This window comes from Mustela nigripes, chromosome 7, assembly GCF_022355385.1.
Source record: "Mustela nigripes isolate SB6536 chromosome 7, MUSNIG.SB6536, whole genome shotgun sequence".
NCBI classification, from domain to species: domain Eukaryota; kingdom Metazoa; phylum Chordata; class Mammalia; order Carnivora; family Mustelidae; genus Mustela; species Mustela nigripes.
Genome location: NC_081563.1, coordinates 116,952,908 through 116,969,662, shown reverse-complemented (window position 1 = coordinate 116,969,662; position 16,755 = coordinate 116,952,908). Strand labels below are relative to the sequence as shown.

At 42.0% G+C, this 16,755-nt stretch overlaps 1 protein-coding gene across 9 annotated transcripts in view; it reads left to right on the top strand.

Annotated features, from left to right (window-relative positions):
• Positions 1 to 16,755, top strand: part of NCOA6 (nuclear receptor coactivator 6) — a 102,362-nt gene that overhangs the window by 71,194 nt on the left and 14,413 nt on the right. For all 9 annotated transcript variants that reach the window (XM_059406839.1, XM_059406838.1, XM_059406844.1 and 6 more), the window contains 4 exons: positions 2,897 to 4,013; positions 6,600 to 6,721; positions 10,132 to 13,131; positions 16,049 to 16,117. In XM_059406839.1, the coding sequence (XP_059262822.1) occupies positions 2,897 to 4,013; positions 6,600 to 6,721; positions 10,132 to 13,131; positions 16,049 to 16,117 (4,308 nt within the window). The remainder of the gene's footprint in view (positions 1 to 2,896; positions 4,014 to 6,599; positions 6,722 to 10,131; positions 13,132 to 16,048; positions 16,118 to 16,755) is intronic.

Below are 16,755 nucleotides of genomic sequence, written 5' to 3'. Positions count from 1 at the left end.
AGTAGTTTTGGAGAGGAAATAGGATGGAACACAATAGCTAAAAATGGCTAAAAAAGAATTTGTAATGGCTAAAAAGAATTTGTGTTCTTTTTAGAACACAAGCAGTGTTATATATGCCCAGCTTTTGTGTTCCTGGTTACTTAGGTACCACATGACTAATCTTATCGTTTCTCAGTTTGGACTGAGGAAGCATAAATAGTTTCTGTGAAGAATTCCCCAACCCACTTGGAATTAATTTATTACGTGGTTCCAACTTTAACTGTAAATCACTAAAGAGCAAGAAAGTTCTAACTTAATTTTTTTTTTAGAAGTTCAAACTACCTCATTAAGGGTGAGAGAAGTGTAGGCAAACTACTTGACTTGCCCTATCTGCTAATGGCAAAACTGCATTCCTGAGTTATGTGAATTCATGAGTTTTGTAGGAGGTTATAAAACAGTGATAAAATCATTCATAATTCTTTCACCCAAGCCAGCTATTTTTTCTTTTTATGTGGTGCCCTCTACATGCACGTATTTTTCCGATTTCCCCATTTATCCTAAGCTAGTTCTACTCCTGTCTCTTACCCTACTTTATTTCTCTTATTAGCTTTTACTTCTTCCTGAAAAAATGCTTGTCTCTGTTAGTGTCTCTTGCCAACTCCAAGGAATCAGGGATGAGATTTATCTTGTTACTGATACTACTTTAGCACCAGAAGTATCTTGTACATATTAGGTGCTCAATAAATAAATATTGATCAAATGACTATAAACTGGTATTTTCAGTGTGTATGGTATATATAGTGGTCACGGGGTTCAAGTTAAGAGTTTATAAGGCTAGGGGCACTTGGGTGGCTCCGTCAGTTAAACATCTGACTCTTGATTTTGCTTATATTATGGGATTGAGCCCCATGTCCAGCTCCGTGCTGGATGTGGAGCCTGCTTGGGATTCTCTCCCTCCCTCCGTACCTACCACCATTCTCTCTCTCTCAAAAATAAAAATGAAACAAAAACATTAAAAAAAATTTTTTTTTAAAGATTTTATTTATTTATGAGAGAGAGATGGGGGGAGAGAGCAAGCACAGGCAGACAGAATGGCAGGCAGAGGCAGAGGGATAAGCAGGCTCCCTGCCGAGCAAGGAGCCCGATGTGGGACTCGATCCCAGGAGGCTGGGATCATGACCTGAGCCGAAGGCAGCTGCTCAACCAACTGAGCCACCCAGGCGTCCCCAAAAACATTTTTTAAAAGAGTTTACAAGGCTAGTTTAGAAACTCTAGGTAATGTAAACAAGGTAGAGTTCGTCCCGTGTCTCCCTGGCTGGTGCATGGACTGGTCTCATAACTTCATATGGCTGCCACTTTCTAGTCCACACTTAAAAGTTACAAAGAAAAGAGAGATAAAATACTCTAGAGGGTTATTCAGTAAAAAGGGGGATATACTGCAGGCAACTATAGGAAGATCCCAAAGACTCAGCAATAAGTAAACACTGTAGCAAGTCAGCTGCAGTGTCCTTGTCTAAATTAGAAATAACCAAGACAACTAGGACATGTCTCATATGATCCATCAGGGACCGCCATAGGGGAGGGTCAGTGAAGTTTTAATATCCCTTGTTAATTGTTCTCTGTCTGCAGCTTCTGGGTTGTCTGTCAGTTGAGTCCCAGCTTCCAGATCAGGATTAAATAATTTTTACCTGGGGCACCTGGGTGGTTCAGTGGATTAAGCCTCTGTCTTTGGCTCGGGTCATGATCTCAGGGTCCTGGGATCGAGCCCCACATTGGGCTCCCTGCTCGGTGGGAGCCTACTTCTCCTTCTTCTCCCCATTCCTGCTCTGTCAGTCTCTCTCTTTCAAATAAATAAGTAAAATATTTTAAAAAATAATAATATTACCACATTGGGGCAGAGAAGACCTGTCCTCAGGAGGTATTAAGTGTTCTTTCTTTTCATGTACAGCATCCAGGTACAACACATATAATCTTTGAGAGTCATTCATTTTCCAAGAAGCATTTTTTAAATATCTTCTCAATATTGTCAAGATTTTTCCAAGAGAATGCATCACATTTGTTGTTTCCTGGACTTCTCTAAAGCAGAGCTTATTTCACTAGCCTACAGTGCTTTTCATTAATTTTTTTTTCACCTTAAAGTAGCTACATGTCATTTTTAAATAATGAGAAGCTGCCTTTCTGTTTAATCTGAAAAGAGTAATCTTATCTTTAAGGTAACAAATAGGAGTAAAGAAACAATTTCCCCTTCTCTTGTATGGTCATTGGGAATGTAAACAATCATTCCAAAGTCATAGCTCCATACTTAGAAAAGCCACAGAAGGGGTGCCTAGGTGGCTCAGTTCATTGAGCATCTGACTTTTGATTACAGCTTAGGTAATGATCTCAGAGTCCTGGGATTGAGCCCCACGTTGGGTTCTGAGGTCAGCAGGGAGTCTGCTTGAGATTCTCTCTCCCTCTCTCTCTGCCCCTCCCTCTTGCCATCTCTCTCTCTCCCTCTCTCTCAAATAAATGAATCTCACTCACTAAATTAAAAAAAAAAATAAAAGCCACAGAAAATATGTGAAGCCCAACATATTTGGTTTTTTTTTTTTTAAAGATTTTTTTTTTTTTTTTTTTTTTTTTTTCGGAGAGAAATCACAAGTAGATGGAGAGGCAGGCAGAGAGAGAGGGGGAAGCAGGCTCCCTGCTGAGCAGAGAGCCTGATGCGGGACTCGATCCCAGGACCCTGAGATCATGACCTGAGCCGAAGGCAGCGGCTTAACCCACTGAGCCACCCAGGCGCCCCAACATATTTGTTTTTGTTGGTCAGTGGACATGTGGGTGATCAGTGTTTTTCCAATTAATAATTTGAGTATCTTAATATCAATAAGATAAGACTATTTCTTTTTGAAACTGTCCTTTCTTTTTCTCTTTTTAGGTGGGCAAGGAGCTGGTCCTCCTCAAAACCAGATGCAGGTGTCTCATGGGCCACCCAATATGATGCAGCCCAGCCTCATGGGAATTCATGGCAACATGAACAGCCAGCAGGCTGGTAGTTCTGGGGTTCCTCAGGTGAACCTCGGCAACATGCAAGGCCAGCCTCAGCAGGGCCCACCATCTCAGCTGATGAGCATGCACCAGCAGATTGTGCCCTCCCAGGGCCAGATGGTCCAGCAACAAGGAACCTTGAACCCTCAGAACCCTATGATCCTTTCAAGGGCCCAGCTTATGCCTCAGGGCCAGATGATGGTGAACCCTCAAAACCAAAATCTTGGGCCCTCGCCTCAAAGGATGACCCCACCCAAGCAGATTCTTCCCCAGCAAGGCCCACAAATGATGGCACCACATAACCAGATGATGGGGCCTCAGGGCCAAGTTTTACTCCAACAGAACCCAATGATAGAGCAGATAATGACCAATCAGATGCAGGGGAATAAGCAGCAGTTTAACACTCAGAACCAATCCAATGTCATGCCGGGACCAGCACAGATAATGAGGGGACCAACTCCAAACATGCAAGGAAACATGGTGCAGTTTACGGGACAGATATCAGGACAGATGCTGCCACAGCAAGGGCCCGTGAACAACAGTCCATCTCAGGTTATGGGGATTCAGGGGCAGGTCTTGCGACCACCAGGACCCAGCCCACACTTGGCCCAGCAGCATGGTGATCCTGCTACTACAGCAAACAACGATGTCAGTTTGTCTCAGATGATGCCTGATGTTAGCATGCAACAAAGCAACATGGTTCCCCCCCACGTGCAGGCCATGCAGGGAAACAGTGCCTCGGGAAACCACTTCTCAGGCCACGGGATGCCTTTCAATGCACCTTTCAGTGGAGCACCCAATGGAAATCAGATGTCCTGTGGTCAGAATCCAGGCTTCCCAGTCAATAAGGATGTCACACTAACAAGCCCATTGTTGGTCAACTTACTGCAGAGTGACATCTCTGCGGGCCATTTTGGGGTAAACAATAAGCAAAATAATACCAATGCAAATAAACCGAAGAAGAAGAAACCCCCTCGGAAGAAGAAAAATAGTCAGCAAGATCTAAAGTAGGTTGTGGTAGTTTCACCTCGAATCTTATTTATTTCTATGTGGACTTACTTGATGGAAAATTTTAAACGTATATAAAATTAGAACAGTATGAAATTCCTCTGCTTCAACAATTATCAATTCATAGCCTATCTTGCCTTCATTTCCCCATTACCTTTTTGATTTGACTTTAAATATTTCAGTACTATGTATCTCTGAAAGATAAGGATGGTTGGTTTTTGTTTTTGTTTTTGTTTTTTAATGAACACTATACCATTAACATGTAGAAAAGCCAGTACTTCATATTCTCACATATTTGGACAATGTTCAAATTTCTCTATCTTAATTCTTTTTTTTATAGTTTGTTCATATAAGGATTCAGACATGGTTTATATTGCAATTGACTGATAAATGTCTCTTAAGTCTATAGTCTTAGGGGGATTGTGGCACATGGACACTGAAAAGTAGCCAGTGCTACCATATTGTACCTCCACAAAGCAGTTCAGGCTATTAATGGCTGTTGGGTAGCCAGAAAGTCCAAGTGTGTTTTAGATATATAAACAATTTATGGAGATTCCTCGCTGTCTCAAATAGAAATAGTTTTTCAGGGGTGCCTGGGTGGCTCAGTCATTTAAGCATCTGATCTTGATCTCAAATCAGGTCTTGATCTCGGGCTTGTGGGTTCAAGCCTCGTGTTGGGCTGTGTGCTGGGCATGGAGCCTACTGTAAGAAAAAAAAAAAAGAAATAGTTTTTCTGTACAAATGCCTTTCCTTAAAAGGCTCCCATCATCCATAGAAGCTTAAAACTTCGTTTTACGTTGGTTGGACGTTTTAAATTTGTTACCCTTTAAGTAAAGTTTCTCTGGGTGAGTTCTTTCACAAGATCACAGCAGGAAGAAAAATTAATTTGTATGGCATGTCTTGAAACTAAGTTAATAATCACATTTTTGGCTTTGATAAAATGTTTCCAGAAGGAGTATTGATTAAACTGGGTTTTCTGCCTTAAATCATAAAATTAGAATTCAGAGACATTTGTTAATAGGGAATAGTGGCTAACAGTTGTAAAAATTGGTTAATCAAAACAAATTGCTAGAACTGTAGAATAGGCAAGTTTTAGTTAAATAGCCATAAATGTTCAAAGTAAAACAGACTATCTGTCTCCATGCCTTCCCACAATATTTCTTTGACTTTAATATTACACCATGCTCACTTGCTGCTTCTTAAATCTTCTAAAAGTCTATAACTGTATATTAACAAACTATATTTTCCTGAATTCAGACCTAATAAGACCTTCAATTATCTAATTTTTCCAGTAACTCTAAGTTAAATTCTTTACGGCTATCAACCTGCTATACTGGGAGGGTATTTATTCCTCCCAGTAGTCTAAGAGTAAAATTGCAAGGTTATTCGGTTGCCTTTAGTATGCATTCTTGCTGTCTTCATCAGCCCCGAGAGATTGCTAATTCTTGAAGCCAGAAATTGTGAAAAGGCCCTTATATAGCATCAGGGTTTCTAGGAAAGGGAGTCAGTATGTATAATAGGAAGAGCACCTGCTCCTAACTCTACCAGTAGCTCACTGTGGAACCATGGGCCTCTTACACCTCTCTGGGCCTTTGTTTCTCGTCCATAACATGAGGTGGCTGGATCAGATATCTGATAATTTTTTTTAGCAGTGCAGTTCTATGTAAGCAAAGAGACCTACAGAATCCTTACAATTTGAAGTGAGGGGGAAGTCATAGAAGAAACAAATTGATACAGCCATCTGGATGTGCTAAGGACCTGCATCACATTCTAAATTTCCATGTGCTAGAACTTTTTTAAATGAATTTAAGGTAAGACTTAGAAACTGCACAGAATATAATGAGATCAAATACTGTCTAAAAGTGGTGACTGACATCAGGGCAAAGGGAAGCTAAAGATAAGGAAGAGAGGTGCAGCTAGGAGTAAGATTCCAAACCAAATGGATATGAGCTGCCGGTTCTTTGGGAATTTGGTTGTTGGTAATAACATTTTTTTTCATTTCTTTTTCCCCACTAGAAATTCTGAGTTACAACCAGGTAAAAACGAAAGCATCCCAAAGCTAATGGGGATGTCTGCAAATACTCATTTAGCAGAATTAATTAGCTTGTTTTAGTATTCTCCATTTTTCTTTATTGTCCAAATACCATTTTTATCAGCCAGCCTACAACTTTTGCAAGGTGTTATGAATTATCCACACAAAAGAAATAATCTGGACTCCCCAACTGACCTTGATAACTAAACCAAAGATAGTGTGGTTTCACAAAAATAGTACTTTGTAATGTTGATAGTGCAAACTATGATCAGGTCTTAAAACATCTGAAGGATGGATGATTACATGAAAATCATGTCAGAAATTTGAAGAAAGCACTTCGAATAAATGGCCATACTATTAGGTTAAGTAGATTTTTTATGCTGGATTATTTTTATGCCAAATATTGACTATTTTATCAGACTAGAGAGATGTATGTACTGATAAGGATGGTAATGCAAACAGATATTACTTCTTCAGAAATAGGGGAGAGGTTAAGCTAGTTTCATGGTATAAACTATGCAACTTACTGTCAAATGTGTAATTTATTTTTTAGTACCCCAGATACTCGCCCAGCTGGGCTGGAAGAGGCCGATCAGCAGCCATTGCCAGGAGAACAAGGAATTAACTTGGACAACTCGGGCCCTAAACTGACAGAGTTTTCAAACCGACCACCAGGTGATAAAATGTTAGCTAAAGATTATATACTTTTCATCATTTATACAGCAGTACAAAGTTTCTTTTCAAGGAAACAATAGTATTTTATTTTGTCTCCTCACTAGGCTTCTTTAGAGATAAAATGTATCTAATATTTGGAAACTTTGCTTTGATAGTAAGTGAAAATTTCAAACATAACTTCTGAAGCTTGTGTATATATGTGGTATATACAGTTGACCCTGAAACATCATGTTTGAAATGGATGGGTCTGCTTACATAGAAATTTTTTTCAATAAATACAGTACTGTAAATGTATTCTCTCTTTCTTACTTTCTTACTAACATTTTTTTCTCTAGCTGACTTTACTGTAAGAATATAGTATATATAACAAAAATACATGTTAATGGATTATTTATGTTATCAGTAAGGCTTCCAGACAGCAGGTAGGCTATTAGTATTTAAGTTTTGGGGGAGTCAAAGTTATATGTGAATTTTTGAATTGCCTTGGGGGGTTAGTGTTGCTAACCCCCACATTGTTCAAGGGTCAACTGTATATATACTGCTTAGATTAGTCTTCATTATTTTAAGCCCTCATAAAATCAGACTGAAATGTCAAGTGCCTCTTTATTCTTGTCAGTATCAAGGTTCTAGTTGGCATCAAAACAGATTTAAGATTAAATGGAAAGATGTTTTCACTCTAATCCTGCTTGCCTGCCTTTCTTGCAGCCTTTCCTGCTAGGGTTTTCTCAAAGCAAAGAACAGGTTTACAATAAGATTTTTTAATAGCAATTTTATTAAGAATCTTTAAGCCTAAAATCTATATGAGAGTAATAAAAAAAGACACTTATATACCTACCACCCAACTGAATAATAAATAGGGTCAGTATTATTGAAGCCCTCTATGTTATTCCCCTTTCTGACTATAAAATAATATTATCCTCTAAATGTTGGGGGAAAAAAAAGCTCCAAAAATTTATTTATTCCAACTTAGGTGTTATAGAAGAACTAAAGCCAGCTGCCACAGTATCTCTATACTTGTTACTGTTGGCCTGAGCAGTGATTTGTAACCATATTCTCCTGTGACCCAGTTAAAGACAAACAAGCCTGTTATACTTAGGTCACTCTCCCCTGTGTATACAAAGGATTATGTTTTGTTTTTTCCTCACTAGTTATTACACCATTTTGGCATGTAAGTGAGAATGACATTATTTGGGGAATAAACTTCAATCTACCCTTAATTTATGTATTTTAAAAATGAATCAAAAAAAGAAGTAAATACATCATGATGTCATTACTTCGTGGTATTACAAATTGTATGGGCACACCACACTTCCAGTCAGTGAGATGCAGCAGCACAGTTGAGGTGGGTAAGTCACCTGTCTTGACAGGTGTATCCAGAAGGCATTATGAAGAGGAAGGTCCTTTCTTCCCTCAGACATACCTGAGTTCTTCTCATGTGAATCCCAGAGATCCTTACACTCATATTGCGTCTTTTCCATAGTTTGTAAACTAGAAACTTATAGGCTAAATTTGACCTATTATGTCTTTGAATTGTCATGCAGTGTCTTAAACCAAACAAAAAAGCCTCAATTTAAATGCCTTTAGACAAAATATCCATTCTGATCAGTTTGGATCTGTCCACAGGACTACTAGTGTCTTACACCACACCACTTGTCTTCTTCACTACTGGCCTGTTGCCTAAAGGCATATGAATTTGCATCCCTTGACTAATAAATAGGGCATTTGGTTATGTTATAAATACCATGTGTGCTCTGGCTTTCCTTCTCCACCATTCTGTCATGGCAGCTCCAGTCTGTCTTAGCATTAGTGCCCTTTGGACTGTCACCTCCAGCTGCTGGAACCTTTATAACAGCCATGCCCTCAGCTATTACTTTTGAGAGGCTGCTGTATTACCTGTTCTGCTCTTTTTGGTATTCACTGTGCTGCCTAGTGGGCTGATTGAAAGATAAAAGACATTTGTGTCATAGCCCAACAAAAATGGACTTCTACAGAGGAGACAATTTTAATATGGGAACCCAAGTTAAACCTGCAGAAATGGCGTACATTATTGGCTCTATAAATGTAAAAAAGTTTGGACCTAAAATAGAAAAGGATTTTTTAAAAAATCTTCAAAACTGAATTTGGCACATTGTATTCATTGGTGCCATGGAAATCTTTGGCCTGAAGACATTGATCAGGTATGGACCATAGGGTCTGACTCTGTGGATCAGCAGCATTTGATAGCTGCTCTGTGAAAATCTTGAATCATGGTTTCTGCCGACTGCGAGAGCCAGATGTTCTTATTACTGCACCTTCTTAAAACTTTCCATATGTATTTTTCATGCAACAATGGAATAAATCTAGTTTTTGAAATTGTATCCCAGCTATATCCTCACTTTTTCCCATGGAATCACCTTTATTCCCGGTTAATGATTTTTCTTTTCTGCTGATCGTGTAAGGCTTTGTTTCTAAAATGCCGAGTGAAATCTTCATAAAAGAATTATTTGACCTCTTGCCTTCTGGAAATCTATAAGGCATTATCCCCCAGATTCTTTTCCCGAAATTATTTTTTATTCCTAAGGGCAATGCTTCTGGCTTGCTTATTCTCCCATTGTGCATTCATAGAAAATATTTCTCCAAATAGAGTTTTAACATATAAGAAAGTAAATGGAAATTAATATCCATTTAAAAAACTTGGAGCCTTCAGTTGATTTTCAGCTTCCATGAGCTCCTACTATTTAGTAAACTGATTTACTTCAGAGGGGCACGTTAATTCAGTTGGGTTCCCCAAAGGATTGAGCCTGAAGGATGCAGCATGGTATATAGAGAAGCCAGTAGACTGGAGTAATTTTAAATCTCTCTTAAGGAATTGAATCCTTACATTTTCTGTTTTACTTCTGTTGAAAGAATAAAAAGACTCTCTTCAGTGCTGGCGTTTTCACAAAATCTAGCCTTAAAAAAATTAGTGATAACAGAAAAATTGAATCCTAAATGCCTTGGCTCATTCACAAGGACAGTGGCATATTTATTATGACCACGTGAGAGCCCAGTGCTGGGTACTCAGCTCCTTGCTGTCGATGGGAATTGTTCTCATTTTCTCCAAATGAGTGGCCGGGACAGACTTGGCCACGTTGAGCACACAGCACCCAGTGTCTGTCTGTCAGAGTCATGGTGCAGTAGTAGCTCATTCACACCCTGAAGACTAAGGAGCTGCAGGTTCTTGATGCTTCGCTTTTTGTTTCCTTCAGCAGTGTGCCCTTTGCTATGTCAGATAATGAGGAGCTGCCCCCCCCAACCTGGGAGTGGGCCTGCCTGAGCTGTTGGTGCATGGTCCAGGCTGCCTAGATGAGCAGTGCCTGGCGGTACTCTACAGGTAGCAGAGCTTTTCTTGCCGAAAATCTAACTTCCCTGATTTTGGGGGCTTGTTTTAGGTTATCCTTCTCAACCAGTTGAACAGAGGCCACTTCAGCAGATGCCTCCTCAGCTCATGCAGCATGTGGCAGCCCCACCACAGCCACCACAACAGCAGCCACAGCCACAGCTGCCGCCGCCGCCACAGCAGCCACCGCCTCCCAGTCAGCCACAGTCGCAGCAGCAGCAGCAGCAGCAGCAGCAGCAGCAGCAGCAGCAGATGATGATGATGCTCATGATGCAGCAGGACCCCAAATCAGTTAGGCTTCCAGTCTCCCAGAGTGTCCACCCGCCACGGGGCCCCCTGAACCCAGACTCCCAGAGAATGCCCATGCAGCAGAGTGGCAGTGTGCCTGTTATGGTCAGTCTGCAAGGACCTGCTTCCGTGCCACCGTCACCTGATAAACAGAGAATGCCAATGCCTGTGAATACTCCTTTGGGAAGCAGTTCAAGGAAAATGGTATACCAGGAGAACCCCCAGAATCCTTCTAGCTCACCGCTGGGAGAGATGTCCTCACTTCCTGAAGCAAGTGGCAGTGAAGTACCATCTGTCTCAGGAGGCCCAAACAACATGCCTTCACATTTAGTAGTTTCTCAAAATCAGTTAATGATGACAGGGCCAAAACCTGGGCCATCGCCCCTTTCAGCAACTCAAGGAGCAACTCCCCAGCAACCACCTGTAAATTCCCTGCCCAGCTCCCATGGCCACCATTTTCCAAATGTGGCTGCTCCGGCCCAGACTTCTAGGCCTAAAACACCAAACAGAGCCAGCCCCAGACCCTACTATCCTCAGACACCCAACAATCGCCCTCCCAGCACAGAACCTTCAGAAATCAGTCTGTCACCAGAAAGACTCAATGCCTCCATAGCAGGACTCTTCCCCCCACAGATTAATATTCCTTTACCTCCTAGGCCAAATTTAAACAGGGGCTTTGATCAACAGGGCCTAAATCCAACAACTCTAAAGGCCATTGGGCAGGCACCTTCAAATCTTACCATGAATAATCCTTCCAATTTTGCTGCCCCCCAAACTCACAAATTAGAGTCTGTGGTGGTGAATTCTGGAAAGCAGTCTAATTCTGGAGCAACAAAACGGGCTAGTCCAAGCAACAGCCGCAGGTCTAGCCCTGGGTCCAGTAGGAAAACCACCCCAAGTCCTGGGAGACAAAATTCAAAAACCCCTAAACTTACTCTGGCTTCTCAAACAAACACAACCCTGTTGCAAAATGTGGAGTTGCCAAGAAACGTATTGGCCAGTCCCACTCCTTTGGCCAATGCCCCTGTACCTGGGAGCTTCCCTAACAACAGCGGGCTAAATCCTCAGAATCCTACCATGCCTGTGGCTGCAGTGGCGGGTGTTCTCGAGGATAACAAGGAGAGCTTGAATGTGCCTCAGGACAGCGATTGCCAGAATTCCCAGGGTAGGAAGGAGCAGGTAAACATTGAGCTCAAAGCAGTCCCTGCCCAAGAAGTTAAAATGGTTGTCCCTGAAGATCAATCTAAAAAGGATGGGCAACCTCCGGATCCTAACAAACTGCCCAGTGTTGAAGAGAACAAAAATTTGGTGTCTCCTGCTATGAGGGAAGCACCGACATCGTTAAGTCAACTTCTTGACAACTCTGGAGCTCCTAACGTGACCATTAAACCCCCTGGGCTTACAGATCTGGAAGTAACACCTCCAGTAGTTTCTGGGGAGGACCTGAAAAAAGCATCTGTCATTCCCACACTGCAGGATCCGTCTTCTTCTAAAGAACCCTCTAATTCCCTAAATTTACCTCATACTAATGAGCCGTGTTCAACCCTTGTGCATCCAGAATTGAGTGAGGTCAGTTCTAATGTTGCACCAAGCATCCCTCCAGTAATGTCAAGACCTGTCAGCTCTTCCGCCATCTCCACTCCCTTGCCCCCAAATCAGATAACTGTTTTTGTAACTTCCAATCCTATCACAACTTCAGCTAACACATCAGCAGCTCTGCCAACTCACCTGCAGTCTGCACTGATGTCAACAGTTGTCACAATGCCCAATGTGGGAAGCAAGGTTATGGTTTCTGAGGGACAGTCAGCTGCTCAGTCCAATGCCCGGCCTCAGTTTATCACACCTGTCTTTATCAATTCATCCTCAATAATTCAGGTTATGAAAGGATCACAGCCAAGCACAATTCCTGCAGCCCCACTGACAACCAACTCCGGCTTGATGCCTCCCTCCGTTGCAGTTGTTGGCCCTTTACACATACCTCAGAACATAAAATTTTCATCTGCTCCTGTACCGCCTAATGCCCCCTCCAGTAGTACTGCTCCTAGTATACAGACTGGTCGACCCTTAGTCCTTAACTCACGAGCCACCCCTGTTCAGCTTCCTTCCCCGCCTTGTACCGCTTCTCCGGCTGTCCCTCCTCACCCCACTGTCCAGCAAGTGAAAGAATTGAATCCAGATGAGGCTAGTCCTCAGGTGAGCACCTCAGCAGATCAGAGCACTCTGCCCTCTTCACAGTCAACCACAGTGGTTTCTCCCCTTTTGACCAATAGTCCAGGCTCCTCTGTCAACCGGCGAAGCCCAGTCTCATCTGGTAAGGGCAAAGGAAAAGTGGACAAAATCGGCCAGATATTGCTTACCAAGGCATGTAAGAAAGTTACAGGCTCTCTCGAGAAAGGGGAAGAGCAGTATGGTGCAGACGGAGAGACTGAAGGCCAAGGGCTAGAGACCACAACTCCAGGGCTCATGGGAACAGAGCAGTTATCCACAGAGCTGGACAGTAAAACCCCAACACCCCCAGCACCCACTCTGCTAAAAATGACCTCTAGCCCTGTGGGCCCGGGCTCCACCTCAGCAGGACCCAGCTTACCTGGCAGTACTCTCCCCACCAATGTACGCTCAATAGTAACCACTTTGGTACCCTCTGAGCTCATCTCTGCGGCGCCGGCCACAAAAAACAATCATGTTGGCATAACATCTGAGCCACTTGCGGGTGGCCTAGTGGAGGAGAAAGTGGGATCCCATCCAGAGCTTCTGCCCAGCATAGGTATGTACTTGGGGCCTGGCATCATCTCCTCGTGTCAGGTTTTTGATGACCTATCCCACAAAAGAAAGCATGACTTCTTTTTACTTGGAGGAAGAAGAATGGGCTAGATGGCAATAGTGGGAGTTTTATTTATTGGAAGTACATTGGGGAACATACTTTAAGACCCGTGTTAAGTTTACATTCATCAACATGGTTCTCTCTCAGCTCCTGAAATAGGGATAGGCCTTTCATTTGCATAAAGTTTGCGTTTTACGAGGAAGGGTCTTTACACACGTTATCTCACATCATCTCCATACCAATCATGTCAGTTGCCCTGACTCCATTCTGTGGGTGAGAGGCTTGAAGCTCAGAGTTCAGTATCTGTTTAGAGTCTATCCTGTGAACCTTCAGTTTAACATTGCCCCTTAAAGGTGAATAGCAGCTTCTGCAAGTTTGCCTTACTGTGATAATGACTTGCTCTGGACAGTTTCAGAGCAGGTTCTCATGGCCTCTTCCTCATGGTGCTCTGTCCCGGAGACTGTTCCTTCTGACTGGCTACTCCAAAGGAGAGCTTTACAAAAACCCAGGTTTCATGATTATTAATAGACAAAGGAGATGCAAAGTGGTTGAGAGACAGGCTTGAGTTAGTATCACAGCGCCTGCATTTACCAGCTCTGTGGGTTTAGGCAAGTTACTTGACTACTCCAAACTTGAGTTTTCTTCTTTGTAATATGGAGATAATAGTTGTAAGAATTCAGTGAGGTAATATAATATGCTTAGCACAGAATATAGTAATCAATAAATGTAAATAATTGTTATTACCAATTTCTCTTTGATGCAGTCTCTTTGTAAATTAGACCGTTCCAATTTGTGTAGATCTAGATTATTTCTTATGTACTGTGAAGGTTGGCATATGATGGGAGCATTGGTGTCCTTAAAACTCCCCTCCTCCCTTCACACTCTGTCTCTCACATATACATGTTCCTTCTTCTGTGAGGCTTAAATTTTATAGAAACTCTGTTTCCACAGAGTGGAACCAATCACACACTGCCAAAGCTAAGAAAGACCTTTACTTACATCCTAGGCCAGCAAATAGTGCCTGTCTTGTTTAATGCAGCTAAAAATTTTTGAGTGGTAAGCACCTACATGGAGAGGCAGAAAGAATACAAGCTTCAGGGTGTGATCAGAGTTCAAAGTCTAATCCCACTGGTTACCAGTCATAGTTGGATAAATTCCTCAACCTCTTCTAAACCTATAAAATGGAGGCTATAATTCCTGCTCCCCAAATTTATACAGATACAAGGAGAGCACTTAGCATAAAGTGGCCAGCACACCACCTCACTGAGGGCTTTGAAAAGGTTAATTCTCCTTGTCTCTGCCTCTTTACTTCAGTGCTGGAGATGGATGCAAGGAGGGATAAAGGCCCTTGAGTTCACTGCCCTTACCGGAGACAGAGACAGGTCTGGGGGTTCTAGGTTTCTGGTTCTAGTTCTGTGGAGGTAGGTAACTCCTAAGATTGAAGAAACCTGGTGTGATTTAAACATACTCTCTGCTATTAAGTGTTTCTATTGTACTTCCTTTCGGGGAACTTTCCTCCCACATATCAAGAGAATAATGGTGAAGTGGTTAAAAATATGTTTTTCTGGATCATATATAATCTTAGAGGACTATATGAGCTTTGGGTAGATGAACCTGTAGTTGGGGAAAAAAAAATCTCAATTTTAGTTGATTGTTCCCGTTCTTTTTCAAGAGGCTTCTGGGTTTTTGTCATGAAAATGTGAGAAACCAATACTAGATTTAAAAGTAGAAGTTAAGGTGTATAGTTTTAAGCTTTATGAGATAAGCATCCAAAATAAATTCTTAACAAAATGCATTATTGACTAAGAAGGCAGAGAAATATACAAAATTGACAATTTCCACAATCGGGTAAAACTTACTGTTACAGGGTTTATCTAAGATATTAGGCTGAAATGTCAAGATGGGAGGACATAATCCTTGAGTGTCTATGGTGTATCTGTGCCCTTAATCTTTACTGTGTGATCCAGTAAGCTCCCATTCTAGAGTACATTGTGTATCCTGTTCCATTCCTCTTCAAGGACCTAAGTACTCTCTGTCCTCTGAAGCATAATTCAGATGTTTATCCCTCTAATGTACCATCAGTTTTCTCAATCTAGAATTGATCTCCCTTGCTTCTGATTCCCATAACACTTTAGACTTTTTGAATCATCTTTATATAACATCCCAGTGCACTCCAGTGTACCACATGTGTGTATCTTATCTTTGATACTGGACTGTGTTCCTGATGGGCAGAAAGAATAATTGATCTTGAAAGGTGCCTGGCACAGTCCCTTGCCTCTACGGAGTTCTTGGTAACTGTTTGTTAGACAAGTAAATGACATATGAAATGATTCATTCATCAAATGTGAATTGAATATCTGTTTTGTGACCATCACACTCTGCCAGGTGCTGTAGAAAAGTATAAAAGAAATAGTATGATTCATTTCAGGTCTCAAGGGGGGTAATCTTTACAGGGATGAGACAAGTTTTTAAATGCTAAGGTGAATGGTATAATTGTTCCTCTGAAAGTGGTTTGGGTTGCCTACTAAGGTATGCTTTGGAGTTTTTTTTAAGAGTACTGGATAGAACATGACCCTAAGAAGCAAAAATTGTGGGTGCTTTTGTCCTCATGACCACCTCCTTCCTTGATCTTTGTACACACAAAAGGGAAAAACAAATAACCCTGCTGGTGGTCTGTGGTACCATGTGGTATGGTAGCTAATTTTTTAAGTAGGTTTTGAAATGTCCTTTCAAGGCAATTGAAATTTCCTCCAAGAGGATATGTATTTTAGCAGTTACTTAGCTATTGATTTAGTCAGTGCTTTCTATTTTGTTGAGAAAAGAAACTAAAAGGCCTGTATTTTTTTCCCCCTTGCCTTAGCCCCTTCACCGAGTTTAATCTCAAAGGAAACTCCAGCCACAACATTGCAGGGGTCTGTTGCCAGACCAGGTAAGGCATGCTTTGGAAAATCTTCTCCAAGTGGAATGGATTACATGTGAAGGAACTGCTTCTGCCCTCAAGGTGCCAAGAAGTGGCTGAAACTCTCTTACCTACTGGCTTCAGGCAGAATTCAGCCAAGTGGCAGAGCTTGTGCAGCACTCTTTGATGTAATTTTTCCTGGACCAGCTTGCTGTCTTATACATTCCTGGTGTCAGCCGGGGAACTCAAGAAGGACTTTGCAGTGCCCATTGTCTGCCTGCCACCCAGCTATTGGGTTTCCGTTGCACAGTTTGCCCTGTCTCATGAGCCTGGCCCCCATAGCTGGCACCTCACTGACTGGCATATGGCAGTTCGCTGGGGTGGCAAGCATTACTGCACTAAGCTAGTAACTGCCCTTTCGTGACAGCAGTGGAGGCTTGTTCTGAGGACCTCTGCTACAGGGAGGCAGCCATTCCCCAGGGAGTCAGTCATTTCAGTCATCTCTGGATGGCATTATGTTGCTTCCCATGACCAAGAAATTGCAAATAGCACTAGGGATGGTGTTTCTGGAAGGTGGAATCCATGGTAATCTGACAAATAATTGTTGTGGAATGCTGTGTCAGCTCTGAACACACGAGGATCTTGATGGCAATAACAGCACTGCCTTT